The sequence below is a fragment of the Balaenoptera physalus genome (genome assembly GCF_965194825.1).
Source record: "Balaenoptera physalus genome assembly, chromosome: 2".
NCBI lineage: Eukaryota > Metazoa > Chordata > Mammalia > Artiodactyla > Balaenopteridae > Balaenoptera > Balaenoptera physalus.
In genome coordinates, this window is record NC_138883.1 from 163,669,855 (window position 1) to 163,687,553 (window position 17,699).

General features: G+C 39.8%; 1 protein-coding gene and 1 long non-coding RNA gene across 3 annotated transcripts in view; one reads left to right on the top strand and one right to left on the bottom strand.

The window, feature by feature from the left end:
- The window catches only part of LOC309655070, a 448,619-nt gene that overhangs the window by 203,963 nt on the left and 226,957 nt on the right, over positions 1-17,699 (top strand). The window lies entirely within an intron of this gene.
- CCDC7 (coiled-coil domain containing 7) overlaps positions 1-17,699 on the bottom strand; it is a 326,200-nt gene that overhangs the window by 156,366 nt on the left and 152,135 nt on the right. For both annotated transcript variants that reach the window (XM_082449611.1, XM_082449612.1), the window contains exons 22-23: positions 14,418-14,528; positions 9,417-9,527 (exon numbers count right to left, since the gene is read on the bottom strand). In XM_082449611.1, the coding sequence (XP_082305737.1) occupies positions 9,417-9,527; positions 14,418-14,528 (222 nt within the window). The remainder of the gene's footprint in view (positions 1-9,416; positions 9,528-14,417; positions 14,529-17,699) is intronic.

Sequence of the window (17,699 nt, forward strand, 5' to 3'; positions counted from 1 at the left end):
AGCACAGGCTAGCTGGCCAGATACAGTAGAAATACATCTACACGTGGAACTGCTCCTACAGAACACCCACTGAACGCTGGCAGAAAACGTCCGACCTCCAAAAAGGCAAGAAACTCCCCCCCGTACTTGGGTAGGGCAAAAGAAAAAAGAAATAACAGAGACAAAAGAATAGGGACAGCACCTGCACTAGTGGGAGGGAGCCGTGAAGGAGGAAAGATTTCCACGCACTAGGAAGCCCCTTCGCGGGCAGAGACTGCGGGTGGCAGAGGGGGGAAGCTTCGGAGCCACGGAGGAGAGCGCAGCCACAGGGGTGCGAAGGGCAAAGCGGAGAGGTTCCCGCACGGAGGCTCGGCGCCGAGCAGCACTCTCCAGCCCGAGAGGCTTGTCTGCTCCCCCGCCGGGGCGGGCGGGGCTGGGAGCTGAGGCTCGGGCCGGATCGCAGGGAGAGGACTGGGGTTGGCGGCGTGAACACAGCCTGAAGGGGTTACTGCACCACAGCTAGCCGAGAGGGAGTCCGGGAAAGGTCTGCAGCTGCCGAAGAGGCAAGAGACTTTTTCTTCCCTCTTTGTTTCCTGGTGCGCGAGGAGAGGGGATTCAGAGCGCCGCCTAAACGAACTCCAGAGACAGGCGCGAGCCGCGGCGATCAGCGCGGATCCCACAGCAACAGGGGCGCAGAGGGAAAAACGGAGAGATTCCCGCACAGAGGCTCCGCGCCGAGTAGCACTCTCCAGCCCGAGAGGCTTGTCTGCTCCCCCGCCGGGGCGGGCGGGGCTGGGAGCTGAGGCTCGGCTTCGGTCGGATCGCAGGGAGAGGACTGAGGCTGGAGGCGTGAACACAGCCTGAAGGGATTAGCGCACCGCAGCTGGCTGGGAGGGAGACCGGGAAAAGGTCTGCAGCTGCCGAAGAGGCAAGAGACTTTTTCTTGCCTCTTTGTTTCACGGCGCGCAAGGAGAGGGGATTCAGAGCGCCACCTAAACGAACTCCAGAGAAGGGCGCGAGCCGCGGCGATCACCGCAGACCCCACAGCAACAGGGGCACAGAGGAAAAAAACGGAGAGACTCCCGCACAGAGGCTCGGTGCCGAGCAGCACTCACCAGCCCGAGAGGCTTGTCTGCTCGGCGGGCGGGGCTGGGAGCTGAGGCTCGGCTTCGGTCGGATCGCAGGGAGAGGACTGGGGCTGGCGGCGTGAACACAGCCTGAAGGGGTTAGCGCACCACAGCTGGCTGGGAGGGAGACCGGGAAAAGGTCTGCAGCTGCCGAAGAGGCAAGAGACTTTTTCTTGCCTCTTTGTTTCACTGAGCGCAAGGAGAGGGGATTCAGAGTGCCGCCTAAACGAACTCCAGAGAAAGGCGCGAGCCGCGGCGATCAGCACGGACCCCAGAGACGGGCGTGAGACGCTGGGGCTGCTGCTGCCGCCTCCAAAAAGCCTGTGTGTGAGCACAGGTCACTCTCCACATCGCCCCTCCTGGGAGCCTGTGCAGCCCGCCACTGCCAGGGTCCCGTGATCCGGGGACAAGTTCCCCGGGAGAACGCACTGCCCGCCTCAGGCTGGTGCAACGTCACGCCGGCCTCGGCCGCCGCAGGCTCACCCCGCCTCCTCTGTACCCCTCCCTCCCTGCGGCCTGAGTGAGCCAGAGCCCCCGAAGCAGCTGCTCCTTTAACCCCATCCTGTCTGTGCGGGGAATAGACGCCCTCAGGCGACCTACACGCAGAGGCGGGTCCAAATCCAAAGCTGAACCCCAGGAGCTGTGCGAACAGGGAAGATAAGGGGAAATCTCTCCCAGCAGCCTTAGAAGCAGCGGATTAAAACTCCACAAACAACTTGATGTGCCTGCATCTGGTGAATACCTGAATAGACAACGAATCATCCCAAATTCAGGAGGTGGACTTTGGGAGCAGGATATATTAATTTTTCCCCTTTTCCTTTTATTTGTGAGTGTATATGTATATGCTTCTGGGTGCGATTCTGTCTGTATAGCTTTGCTTTACAATAGCTTTATTTTACTTCACTATATTATAGCCTCTTTCTTTCTTTCTTTCTTTCTTTCTATTTTTTCTCCCTTTTACTCTGAGCTGTGTGGACGAAAGGCTCTTGGTGCTCCAGCCAGGCATCAGGGCCGTGCCTCTGAGGTGGGAGAGCCAACTTCAGGACACTGGTCCACAAGAGACCTCCCAGCTCCACGTAATACCAAACGGCAAAAATCTCTCAGAGATCTCCATCTCAACATCAAGACCCAGCTTCACTCAACGACCAGCAAGCTACAGTGCTGGACACCCTATGCCAAACAACTAGCAAGACAGGAACACAGCCCCATCCATTAGCAGAGAGGCTGACTAAAATCATAATAAGGCCACAGACACCCCAAAATACACCACCAGACGTGGACGTGCCCACCAGAAAGACAAGATCCAACCTCATCCACCAGAGCTCAGGCACTAGTTCCCTCCACCAGGAAGCCTACACAACCCACTGAACCAACCTTAGCCACTGGGGACAGATACCAAAAACAACAGGAACTACGAACCTGCAGCCTGTGAAAAGGAGACCCCAAACACAGTAAGATAAGCAAAATGAGACGACAGAAAAACACACAGTAGATGAAGGAGCAGGGTCAGAACATACCAGACTTAACAAATGAAGAGGAAATAGGTAGTCTACCTGAAAAAGAATTCAGAATAATGATAGTAAGGATGATCCAAAATCTTGGAAACAGAATAGACAAAATGCAAGAAACATTTAACAAGGACGTAGAAGAACTAAAGAGGAACCAAGCAACGATGAAAAACACAATAAATGAAATTAAAAATACTCTAGATGGGATCAATAGCAGAATAACTGAGGCAGAAGAAAGGATAAGTGACCTGGAAGATAAAATGGTGGAAATAACTACTGCAGAGCAGAATAAAGAAAAAAGAATGAAAAGAACTGAGGACAGTCTCAGAGACCTCTGGGACAACATTAAACGCGCCAACATTCGAATTATAGGGGTCCCAGAAGAAGAAGAGAAAAAGAAACGGACTGAGAAGATATTTGAAGAGATTATAGTTGAAAACTTCCCTAATATGGGAAAGGAAATAGTTAATCAAGTCCTGGAAGCACAGAGAGTCCCATACAGGATAAACCCAAGGAGAAACACACCAAGACACATATTAATCAAACTGTCAAAAATTAAATATAAGGAAAACATATTAAAGGCAGCAAGGGAAAAAAAACAAATAACACACAAGGGAATCCCCATAAGGTTAACATCTGATCTTTCAGCAGAAACTCTGCAAGCCAGAAGGGAGTGGCAGGATATACTTAAAGTGATGAAGGAGAAAAACCTGCAACCAAGATTACACTACCCAGCAAGGATCTCATTCAGATTCGATGGAGAAATTAAAACCTTTACAGACAAGCAAAAGCTGAGAGAGTTCAGCACCACCAAACCAGCTTTACAACAAATGCTAAAGGAACTTCTCTAGGCAAGAAACACAAGAGAAGGAAAACACCTACAATAACAAACCCAAAACATTTAAGAAAATGGGAATAGGAACATACATATCGATAATTACCTTGAATGTAAATGGATTAAATGCTCCCACCAAAAGACACAGGCTGGCTGAATGGATACAAAAACAAGACCCATATATATGCTGTCTACAAGAGACCCACTTCAGACCTAGAGACACATATAGACTGAAAGTGAGGGGATGGAAAAAGATATTCCATGCAAATGGAAATCAAAAGAAAGCTGGAGTAGCAATTCTCATATCAGACAAAATAGACTTTAAAATAAAGACTATTACAAGAGACAAAGAAGGACACTATATAATGATCAAGGGATCGATCCAAGAGGAAGGTATAACAATTGTAAATATTTATGCACCCAACATAGGAGCACCTCAATACATAAGGCAAATACTAACAGCCATAAAAGGGGAAATCGACAGCAACACAATCATAGTAGGGGACTTTAACACCCCACTCTCACCAATGGACAGATCATCCAAAATGAAAATAAATAAGGAAACACAAGCTTTAAATGATACATTAAACAAGATGGACTTAATTGATATTTATAGGACATTTCATCCAAAAACAACAGAATACACATTTTTCTCAAGTGCTCATGGAACATTCTCCAGGATAGATCATATCTTGGGTCACAAATCAAGCCTTGGTAAATTTAAGAAAATTGAAATCGTATCAAGTATCTTTTCCGACCACAACGCTATGAGACTAGATATCAATTACAGGAAAAGAACTGTAAAAAATACAAACACATGGAGGCTACACAATACATTACTTAATAACGAAGTGATCACTGAAGAAATCAAAGGGGAAATCAAAAAATACCTAGAAACAAATGACAATGGAGATACGACGACCCAAAACCTATGGGACGCAGCAAAAGCAGTGCTAAGAGGGAAGTTTATAGCAATACAAGCCTACCTCAAGAAACAGGAAACATCTCGAATAAACAACCTAACCTTGCACCTAAAGCAATTAGAGAAAGAAGAACAAAAAAACCCCAAAGCCAGCAGAAGGAAAGAAATTATAAAGATCAGGTCAGAAATAAATGAAAAAGAAATGAAGGAAACAATAGCAAAAATCAATGAAACTAAAAGCTGGTTCTTTGAGAAGATAAACAAAATTGATAAACCATTAGCCAGACTCATCAAGAGAAAAAGGGAGAAGACTCAGATCAATAGAATTAGAAATGAAAGAGGAGAAGTAACCACTGACACTGCAGAAATACAAAAGATCATGAGAGATTACTACAAGCAACTCTATGCCAATAAAATGGACAACCTGGAAGAAATGGACAGATTCTCAGAAATGCACAAACTGCCGAGACTGAACCAGGAAGAAATAGAAAATATGAACAGACCAATCACAAGCACTGAAATTGAAACTGTGATTAAAAACCTTCCAACAAACAAAAGCCCAGGACCAGATGGCTTCACAGGTGAATTCTATCAAACATTTAGAGAAGAGCTAACACCTATCCTTCTCAAACTCTTCCAAAATATTGCAGAGGGAGGGACACTCCCAAACTCATTCTACGAGGCCACCATCACCCTGATACCAAAACCAGACAAAGATGTCACAAAGAAAGAAAACTACAGGCCAATATCACTGATGAACATAGATGCAAAAATCCTCAACAAAATACTAGCAAACAGAATCCAACAGCACATTAAAAGGATCATACACCATGATCAAGTGGGGTTTATCCCAGGAATGCAAGGATTCTTCAATATACGCAAATCAATCAATGTGATACATCATGTTAACAAACTGAAGGAGAAAAACCATATGATCATCTCGATAGATGCAGAGAAAGCTTTCGACAAAATTCAACACCCATTTATGATAAAAGCCCTGCAGAAAGTAGGCATAGAGGGAACTTTCCTCAACATAATAAAGGCCATATATGACAAACCCACAGCCAACATTGTCCTCAATGGTGAAAAACTGAAACCATTTCCACTAAGATCAGGAACAAGACAAGGTTGCCCACTCTCACCACTATTATTCAACATAGTTTTCGAAGTGTTAGCCACAGCAATCAGAGAAGACAAAGAAATAAAAGGAATCCAAATCGGAAAAGAAGAAGTAAAGCTGTCACTATTTGCAGATGACATGATACTATACATAGAGAATCCTAAAGATGCTACCAGAAAACTCCTAGAGCTAATCAATGAATTTGGTAAAGTAGCAGGATACAAAATTAATGCACAGAAATCTCTTGCATTTCTATACACTAATGACGAAAAATCTGAAAGTGAAATTAAGAAAACACTCCCGTTTACCATTGCAACAAAAAGAATAAAATATCTAGGAATAAACCTACCTAAGGAGACAAAAGACCTGTATGCAGAAAATTATAAGACACTGATGAAAGAAATTAAAGATGATACAAATAGATGGAGAGATATACCTTGTTCCTGGATTGGAAGAATCAACATTGTGAAAATGACTCTACTACCCAAAGCAATCTACAGATTCAATGCAATCCCTATCAAACTACCACTGGCATTTTTCACAGAACTAGAACAAAAAATTTCACAATTTGTATGGAAACACAAAAGACCCCGAATAGCCAAAGCAATCTTGAGAATGAAAAATGGAGCTGGGGGAATCAGGCTCCCTGACTTCAGACTATATTACAAAGCTTCAGTAATCAAGACAGTTTGGTACTGGCACAAAAACAGAAATATAGATCAATGGAACAGGATAGAAAGCCCAGAGATAAACCCACACACATATGGGCACCTTATTTTTGATAAAGGAGGCAAGCATATACAGTGGAGAAAAGACAGCCTCTTCAATAAGTGGTGCTGGGAAAACTGGACAGGTACATGTAAAAGTATGAAAATAGAACACTCCCAGACACCATGCACAAAAATAAACTCAAAATGGATTAAAGACCTAAGTGTAAGGGCAGACACTATCAAACTCTTAGAGGAAAACATAGGCAGAACACTCTATGACATACATCACAGCAAGATTCTTTTTGACCCAGCTCCCAGAGAAATGGAAATAAGAACACAAATAAACAAATGGGACCTAATGAAACTTAAAAGCTTTTGCACAGCAAAGGAAACCATAAACAAGACCAAAAGACAACCATCAGAATGGGAGAAAATATTTGCAAATGAAGCAACTGACAAAGGATTAATCTCCAAGATTTACAAGCAGCTCATGCAGCTCAATAACAAAAAAACGAACAACCCAATCCAAAAATGGGCCGAAGACCTAAATAGACATTTCTCCAAAGAAGATATACAGATGGCCTACAGACACATGAAAGAATGCTCAACATCATTAATCATTAGAGAAATGCAAATCAAAACTACAATGAGATATCATCTCACACCGGTCAGAATGGCCATCATCAAAAAATCTAGAAACAATAAATGCTGGAGAGGGTGTGGAGGAAAGGGAACACTCTTGCACTGTTGGTGGGAATGTAAATTGATACAGCCACTATGGAGAACAGTATGGAGGTTCCTTAAAAAACTACAAATAGAACTACCATACGACCCAGCAATCCCACTACTGGGCATATACCCTGAGAAAACCATAGGTCAAAAAGAGTCATGTACCAAAATGTTCATTGCAGCTCTATTTACAATAGCCAGGACATGGAAGCAATCTAAATGTCCATCGACAGATGAATGGATAAAGAAGATGTGGCACATATATACAATGGAATATTACTCAGCCATAAAAAGAAATGAAATGGAGGTATTTGTAATGAGGTGGATGGAGTTAGAGTCTGTCATACAGAGTGAAGTAAGTCAGAAAGAGAAAAACAAATACAGTATGCTAACACATATATACGGAATCTAAGGGAAAAAAAAAAAAAAAAAAAAAGGCCATGAAGAACCTAGTGGCAAGACGGGAATAAAGACACAGACCTACTAGAGAATGGACTTGAGGATATGGGGAGGGGGTGGGGTGAGATGTGACAGGGTAAGAGAGTGTCATGGACATATATACACTACCAAATGTAAAATAGATAACTAGTGGGAAGCAGCCGCATAGCACAGGGAGATCAGCTCGGTGCTTTGTGACCACCTAGAGGGATGGGATGGGGAGGGTGGGAGGGAGGGAGATGCAAGAGGGAAGAGAAATGAGAACATATTGTATATGTATAACTGATTCACTATGTTATAAAGCAGAAGCTAACACACCATTGTAAGGCAATTATACTTCAATAAAGATGTTAAAAAAAAAAAAAAAAAGCTATATGCACCCCAATGTTCACTGCAGCACTATTGACAATAGCCAGAACATGGAAGTGAAGCCAGAAAGAGAAAAACAAATATCGTACATTAACGCATATATGTGGAATCTAGAAAAATGGTATAGACGATCTTATTTGCAAAGCAGACACAGAGACACAGACTCGAGAACAAACGTATGGATACCAAGGGGGAAAGGAAGGGGATGGGATGAATTGGGAGATTGGGATTGACATATATACACTATTGATACTATGTATAAAATAGGTAACTAAGGAGAACCTACTGTATAGTACAGGGAACGCTACTAAATGCACTGTGGTGACCTAAATGAGAAGGAAATCCAAAAAGGAGGGGATATATGTATACGTATAGCTGATTCACTTTTCTGTAGAGTAGAAACTAATACAACATTGTAAAGCAACTACACTCCAATAAAAATTAATTTAAAAAAACACTGCTGAAAGAAATTAATGAAGAGACAAATAAATGGAAAAACATCCCATGTTCCTGGATTTGAAAACTTAATATAGTTAAGGTCTCAGTACTACCCAAAGCAATCTACAGATTCAGTGTAATCCCTATAAAAATTCAAGTGCATTTTTTGCAGAAGAAATAGAAAAATCCATGCTAAAATTTATACAGGATCTCAAAGGATCCCAAATAGCCAAAAAATCTTGAGAAAGAATAACAAATTTATAGGTCTAGCATTTACTAATTTCAAAACTTATTACAAAGCACAAGTAATCAAAATAGTGTGGTAGGGGCATAAAGACAGACATATAGACCAATGGAATAGATTAAAGAGCTTAGAAATAGACCCTCACACGTATAGTTGATGACCTTTAATAAGGGTGTCAAGACCAATCAAAGGGGAAAGAACACTGTCTCCAAGAAATAGTTGAATAAACTGATATCTACATGTAAAACAATAAAGTTGGATGTTTACCTTACATCATACATAAAAATTAATTCAAAATGGGTTAAAGACTGAAACTTAAGACCTAAAACTATAAAATTTCTTGAAGAAAACATATGGAAAAATCTCATGACATTGAATTTGACCTTTCCCCTTGGTCCCTGTGATCCACATTTTCTGTTTGAGTTATAGGTCTCAGCACCTCTTTGATCACCAACTATAGGCTATGACTAAAGGACACTGCCACAGACAGGTCAGAGTCAACTGCTGAACTTATGGACCCAAATCTCCTGGAGAGAGCTCAGAAGTGTACACCCTTTAAGAGTCAGTTGATGGTCTGTTATTGAATCATACTGAGTACATAACCCAAGGCCTTAAAATAATCTTAGTACTAGAAATCCCAATCAAAAGGTATCAATACTTTTGTTTCTGTTCTCTAATTATCTTAGGGTATTAACACTTAAGGTCAAAGTGGAAATTTTCTATGAAATATATGCCCCGGACTTCCCTGATGGTCCGGTGGTTAAGACTATGCACTTCCACTGCAGGGGGCACGGGTTTGATCCCTGGTTGGGGAACTAAGAGCCCACATGCCACGCAGCGAGGCCAAAAAATTAAAAATAAATAAATTGACTTAATTTAATTTAAAAAATAAAATAAAATAAAATATATGCCCAAATACATATTCATGAACCAAACAAAAAAGATCATTTGATGAGTTTAATTTAAAATATTTAAAAATTATAATTATCATACTTACTAGTGTGTCCTTCCCTTCTGAGATTTCTTTCTTTCTTTACTTGCTGTTGGATTTTTGACACTGAACCTTGATTCTCATGCATAAGCTTTTTATCTGGTACTTTATCATGAGCTACAAAAAGAGATACATTTACTCCACTTAAATGGGAAAACAGATTTATTGTGAAATCTCTAATTTCAAATTTATAATAATTATGCAGCAGCATCTTCTCTCATTTTTATAAAGTTTTAAGTAAATTGCCACAATGCTAGATCCACATGAAAACTGTGAGATCATTTTTGATAGATGTATGTTGAAACGGTCTCAGTGTTTCATAAATATTCCTAGGCATCAAATATGTTTTATATTAGTCTCTAGTTTTCTTGTGTTATTTATACTTTAGGTAAATACATATTTATAGGCCAAACAATGAAAATGTGTATATACTACCACATGTAAAATAGATAGCTAGTGGGAAGCAGCCACATAGCACAGGGAGATCAGCTCAGTGCTTTGTGACCACCTAGAGTGTTGGGATAGGGAGGGTGGGAGGGAGACGCAAGAGGGAGGGGATATGGGGATATATGTATATGTACAGCTGATTCACTTTGTTGTAAAGCAGAAACTAACACACCATTGTAAAGCAATTATACTCCAATAAAGATGTTAAAAAAAAAACAAACCTATGTTGACTTCTTAAAAAAAAAAAAAAGAAAATGTGTAAGTACAAGTTTTTCATTACAGTATTATGTGTAATTGCAAAATAGCTAAAACCAGCAAAATATATACGCATAGAAGATTGGTTGAATAAATTATATATTATAAACTACGGTAAAGTATAAATTATGGTATATGACGTAGTATAAACAAGTGTACCTACTGCTGTAAAAGAAATGCAAAAGATCTCTATAAAACGAATTGGAGGGATTTCTAGGAGGCAACATTAAATGAAAAAAAAAAAACTGAAATAAAGAACATCTAGCATGCTATCTTTTTCACCTTTTGTGAAAGAAAGGGACATAAGAAAGAAATACATAAAGAGGAAAAAAAGTTATATTTTCAATGAAACACAAAAAAGACAAACCAAAAAACAATTTAGTTGGATACCTACTAAAGGAGGGTGAGGACTAAGGAATGTAGGGAAAGAGTAAGAAAGGAATGATGCTTTTATATATTTTTTGCATATTTATCACTTTTAGGAAAGGTTCATGTTTTACATATTCCAAAAGTAAAACTAAAGTAAAAAATAAAAAGACTAACATTGGAAACAACCTTAATGAACCTACTGCAGGAAAAAATAAGCACAAATCCAAGTAGTTCATCAACAGTATTTGACATATACTCTCAGTCTTAGGCAAGAGATTGGGACGCAAAAAAAAAAAAAAAAATCACAAAAATTTTAGTCGGTTTTTTCCCTAGTGGTATCAGCTAAGTGACGGTGAAACAATTTTAGAAGTATTATAGGATGGAGTGAATATATAAATGTGTTGATGTTGCTCAAAGTCAGGATTCTCACTGTGGAAGGACATCCACATATAAAACGAAGGAAGGCAAAAACAAGCCCTAAGGGTATAAACTGGAATTGAAGGTGCCTGTAAGAACTCATAATTTCTAAATATGCCTATGTATGTGTATATGCATATATATGTTCACTTTTACGTGTATGTAGGTATAGGTACGTATGAATGTGTGAGTGTGTGTGTGTGTGTGTGTGTGTGTGTATACATACACTGAGGTTCCAATTGCAAGTCAAAACCCTGTATATGATCTTTCAGCCCCATAAGCAATTACAAACCTACCTGGCAATTCTTATAGGGGAAAGCTTCCAACCCCACACTGACTTGATGTATACACTGCAGGCACTAGAAGTAGCTGCAGTCAGGCTGACCCTTAACCTGCACTTCTAGATGACCATGATCTTAAATTTATCTGCATTCTGGCCTAGGAACCTCCATTCAGAGGTTCAGATGTAGTGAACCGGTACTGTTCAGATGCCTCTACCTACGCCACCTTAAAGACAGACCTGGAAGACACTGTTCTCAGTCTGATTCGGTGTAAAGTACTTATCTGCTCCAAACTCTGCCTCCTCATTCTTCCCCTGGGCCCAGCGTCCTTAAAACAGCAGGAGCCTTTTGTTTGGGGCAGTGAGATGTTGCCCCCACTCTCTCCTGTCTATAATGATACACCTGACCCTTGCCCAGTGCTGTTCTGTGGGGAAAATGGAAGACTGGTAGAGCTTCAGCCCTTTTCTGTTTAGATTCTTGCTTACACTATCAGAGTAAGTGAAAAAAGGCCAAATTTTATTTTGTTTAGTTTGTTATCTTAATTGGCCAACTTGACAACCGGCAGCTCTCTAGCTCTCTGAGAAACTGGTACAGTGAGCAAAGTGATCAACATAATGCTTTTCTGAAAAAGTAAAATCCCTGTAGATCCTACAAAGCACTTTTAGGAGGGGTTAGAGAAGATTTGGGCCACTCTTAGACTGAGCAAATGGATCAACTGCAAGAGTGTGAGGATCCAATGGGACACTTAGCCAGTGAGTCTCAGAAAGTGCTGGTGGAGGCCACAGAGCACTCTTAGAAAGTTCTCACAAATTGTTAAATAAGACTTTCAGTTTGAAGGGAACATTGGACCTTCACTTTAGCCTCCAAACTCTGGTCAAGTTCCACTGCTGAGTCAAATTAGAGATCTAACAGAGGGACTCTTAAGAGAGCTAGGGAAACAATTCCCTAGCTAATGGTTATGGTTCTCCAGAGACAGACCTAAAAGTCATCAGAGACCCTGAAAGCTAAGTTATACTCTATGACTATTGTTAGTTCTAAGCCCTGACACCGAGACTCATGCCTTTAATATAAAAGAATGTATAGGACTTTGGAATCACTTTGCCTAGTGACCTGGAGAGAACTTAGACTTGGGTCTTACCAGACTCAGATTTCTAAGTTCACTTTTGTGAATCCTATTGGTTATCAAGCTCAATCAAATTTCCTCATAAGTTGTGTCAGTCAGTTGTGATACAGTCAGATCCTAATTGGCAAATTTTCAGGCATGCAGAAATTGCTGCCCAGAAAGAAAAAGTGATGTAAAAATGGTAATAATGCTCCCTCTACTGGATGTTATGGGCAATGACCTTACCTAAAAATCTATGGGCCTGATTACCATACAGTGGGGTCTCAAAGCAGTAAATTAATGCTCTCCACCAAGGTGCTCATTGTTAGATGACGGGCCATGAGGACCCAACATGTAGCCCCACTACGGTCCACTTTGTGGTGGCCGCTATGAATAATGCAAGTGCTATTCTCACTACCTTTATCAGTGAATTCTGAGATGAATCAAAGAACTCCACATACACTTACCCTGATCACAGTTTTCAAAAATAAAAAACAAGATAGGGTTATACCAAGGTACCTACATCCCCAGTGAAGATATATGAGGGCCTATTCCAGTACAAATTGCAGGCAGGCGAGAATTACATTTCTTGGGCCTTTTGGATGGCGGTACACTGACAACTGTAATCCCCACAAGCCCTGGCACCAGGATGAGGGGAAACAGATAATGCTTTCTGGTTTGGGGCCACCACCACAAACAGAAACCTTTTCCAGGCCACACTACCGTACAGTGCATTGTTACGGCCTCTACTACTGAATATATTGTCGGTATAGATGTATTATTTATGTGACCCACCACTCACATTCACTCTCATGTTGTGACGGGATTTGCTGCAGTTAGGATATTTTAATGGGGCAGGTGGAAGATCCTGAGCGACCCAACTACCAGAACCTAGTGCCCCTATCTACCAAAAACAATACTGACTCCCTGGGTGTAAAAAAGAAATAACTGCCCTTGTTGCTGAGCTTAAAGAAGCCAACAAATTCCATAGACTATTTCTCCATTTAATAAGCCTGTGCACAAAACGTCAGGTGCCTACAGACTAAGTGATTAAGGCTGCACAGTGTTAGTACCAACCTGGCACTGGCATTGTGACTGTCACAGAAGCTATTGCCCAAGGTGAAGGAACTCGGTATACAGCAACCAACAACTTGAACTCTCTTTTCAGCATCCTTCTTCATCCAAATGTCCAGGATCAGTTTACCCTTACGTAGAATTAATTGAAATATGCCACTAATGTCCTTCCACAGGGCTCCCTAAATTCCCCATCTGCTTATCTTCAATGGATAGAGCATGACTTAGAAAAAGTCCCACTCACAGAGGGAATAATAGTTTTCTACTATATTGATGACATCCTTCTGGTGGGCCCAGGCAAAGGCACCATCCCACAGGACTGCACACCCTGTTGATCCATATGGGGCAACATGGCTGGGTCATTAATATAGACAAGGAATTAGGATCCAAGTGAAATTCCAGGGTAGCAGATAAAAATCTTACTCCAGAGGAGATGTTTGCATATCTTTTGGCCCTCCCTTCCCCAAATTATAAAAAAAAAAGTCTGAATAGTGATGGGACTCTTTGACTACTAACACATTTGCATTCTGCCCACAGGGGTTTGATGGCACATATCTGTGGGGTTAGCATAAAGGTTATTACCTCTGAGTGGAGACCCAACCAACAGGATGCTCTGGAGGACTTCCAATAGGCCATTCAAGCTGCCTTCCCTCAGACCCATCTGATCCCCATTTGGTTTTTAAGTTACTGACCTCTTTTCACCCATCGAAGCCTATAGCAAAAAGACACTGACATAGGTCAGAGGCACCCACTGATCTTTTGGAGCAGAAATTTCCCAGGTTGGCTGAAAGGTACACAGCCTTAGTGAGACAACTATTGACCTATTATTGCCCTTAATGGATATTGAGAATGAAATAGTCTTATGATCAGAAATTCTAACCAAATTGTATCAATAATTTCAGTTTTGCTCTCTAGTTGTCTTAGGGTATTCATACTTTAAATCAACATGTAAAATTTCTGCAAAATATATGCTGAGACATATCTTCAGGAAGCAAAGAAAAAAGATCTTCTGATGAGTTTAATTTAAAGTAATATGAAGTTATTCATGATTATTGTACTTACTAGAGAGTCTTTCCCTTTTGAGAGTTCTTTGTTTCTTTACTTGTGTTTGGGTTTTTGACACTGAATCCTGATGGTTAAGCATAAGCTTTTCATCTGATGCTTCATCATAACCTACATCAAGAAATGCATTTAGTACACTGAATAGAAAAAATATATCTATTGTGAAATACCTAAACTTCAACTTTATACAAGTGTACAGCAGAATTTTCTTTCATTTTGATAAAGTTAAAAATAAATTACCATAATGCTAGATGTGACATGAAAATTGTGAGAAAAGTTTTAATGAGTGTTTTGAATATATTTCTATTAGTTTCTAGTTTTCTTGGGTTATTTATACTTTAGGTTACAATCATAGGCCAAACAATGAAGACACATATGCACAAGGTTACTTATCAGAGCATCATTTGTAATTGCATAATATTCAAAACCACCTAAATATTCACAGACTATCGCTTGAATAACCTAAGAAATATACTATAAACTATAAATATACAGCTGTAAAAATGAATGAAAAAGTTCTCCAGAAACTGACATGAAAGAATTTCCAAGAAAGAATGTTAAGTGAAAAATAAAAGTGAAAAAGCAGATATCTAGCATATTACCTCTGAGGTAAGAAAGAAGGGGAAGGGGGAAAATTAAGAAAAATAGAGACATTTACATTTACAAAATGAAATACAGAAATAATAAACCAGAAAACGATATAATAGATGGTTACTTGCAACAGAAGGGGTAAACTGGGGAATGTAGGGGAAGGGATTCAGGAAAAGATGATCTCTCTCTTTCTCTCTCTCCGTCCCTCCCTCTCCCTCTCCCTCTCCCTCTCTCTCGGTCTCTTTTGAAAGTAGGTCGATATTCTAGATATTCCAAGAAATTATATTAACAAGGATATGACGAGTGCACTAAACATGAAAGCAACTTAAGAAATAAATCAACTGAACTTAAATAAAAAAGGCACTAATCCAACTAACTCATGAATACAGTACTACATTCTCAATCTTGGATAAGAGAAATAAAATCATGAAATATTTTACATGGTTTGTTTTTCTAATGGTATAAGCTAATCAGTCAGTTCTAAAACAATTTTAGAGTTTTACAGGATTGAGCAAACAAGTAAATAGGCTGATGTTGTATGAAGTCAGGATTTACACTATGAAAGAAGGGACATGCACACAGGAAGTGGAAGAAGGCAAGAAGAACAAGCCTTGAGGGGATAGATTAGAATTGAAAGTATCTGTAAGAAACTCATAATTTCTAAATATGTCTATGTATATATATGCACGCACATACGCACATGTGTGTGTTTGTAGGTATACATATGTACGAATATGTATATGTATGTGTGTATAAATATATATATATACACATATATATACACACGTGTATTTGTATTTTCTAGTCTGACTGCTCAATGTACCTCAAAGCTACCCCAGTACCAATGGGCACAATCAGTTTTCAGATCTTGGTTTCTAATAACACTTCCCATTTAAAAAAATCAAGGTTCCTAGGAAAAACAGTTGATTCCAGCTATGAGACAGGAAATGTGCAAGACAGGAAATGTGTAAGACAGCATGGGACATCTTGTCATATTAAACAGCAGGGAATTTCTCAATGACTACTAGTACTAGGGTCATGTCATAAAGCCATAGTAATTATCTTAGATAAATTCCTACTTGCTAATGCTAGGATAATCTTAGAACTAAAAAAAGAAGAATAGTATGAGTTATAAAATCATACAAAGTAATTTAATTAGAGGTTTAAAAGAAGAGAGTGTCAAGGGCACAGTCCACTTTTCACCAGTTAGAATTAGAATTCATGATTTCTGTCTACTCTGATTTCAGGAGAACGATTGCTCTGGGATTTGAAGAAGCATTAGAAGCCTGTCAGTAACACAGTACTATTGTTATTAGTGTTGTTATTGTTCTGTAAAAAGCTAAATTTTTAAAAAGGGAAGGAACTACGTTGGATTCCATCAGAAACTTGTGAAAATGTCTGTCTGGGACCACTTTAAATTCTCAAGTTTATGTCTTAATTATCAAAATGATTCTTTGAAGCACAAAATATTATTCCTTCATCTGTACATGAGAAAACTGAGGGACAGAGAAGGTAATTAGTTTAACCAAAGTTATATGATTAATAACTGGCTGAGCTTGAATTCATACCCAAGAAGTTCAGCTCCAGAGCCTGAGCTCTAAACTACTACTTTTACTTCTTCTAGTGAATACAAGAAATACAAAAAGAATATAACTATAGAAAATAGAAGATATTTTAAAATTATAAGACAATATTTTATATATCTTTGTATCAAAAATGATATGTCTAGACAAAGTAAATAACATTCTAACAAAATATGTATTACCAAATATATTTAATGAAATGCAAAAGAACTTGAATAGACTAATATCCTCAGGGGAAAATACTGAAAATCTACTGCTAAAAATGAGTTTTAGGGGAAATGTCTATGAAACCATCAAGGATTACAGAATATCTATGCTATATAAACTATAGAAAATTTAGAAAAAGACACATTTTTCTCCATTTCATTTTACAATGCTAACAGTACCCTGATGCCCAAACTAAAGAAGAGCAGAACAAAAAATCGGCCATATCATTTATGATTGTATCATTGAAAACTGTATAAACTGAGATAGGTGAGATTATGTTGAAGTAACAAACAATTGTAAAATTCCAGTGGCTTAAATACAAAGATCTATTTCCTACTCCATGTTCATTAAAGTTTACCTAGAGGTTCTGCTCAACATTATCACTTTAGAACTAGGGCTGATATAAATCTTACTATCTGCAACATTCCTAGCCACAGCAGCAAAGGAAAAGAGAGAATGAAGGGAAGCACACACTGGCCCCTAATGCTTCCACACATGACCGATTCATGCTTCACTGACCTAAGAAAATCACATGGCCACGTCTAAGTTAAGAAGTCAAGAGGGTGACATCAGGAAGATGGCAGAACAGAAAACCCTAGACTCTCCTCCCCATGGAGATACCAATTCAACAACAAAACAAGAACCAATTCTCTTTGTGAGAAATGCAGAGACCAGGTGAGAGGTTCCTGCACAATGGGTGAAGATGAACCAGCAACACAGAAGCCAGAAAGTAAATTTGTGACGCCCTCTAGCAATAATCCTTCCTCCTATCACAGCACCACTAATCAGGAGGAAAATGTCAGCTCCCAGCTTGCCCCTGGGAAGTGAAGAAAAGGACTGAAACATGTGTCCAAAGTTTAGACTTTTGGGGGGCTACTGTGGGACTGGTTTCTGTCTGGCT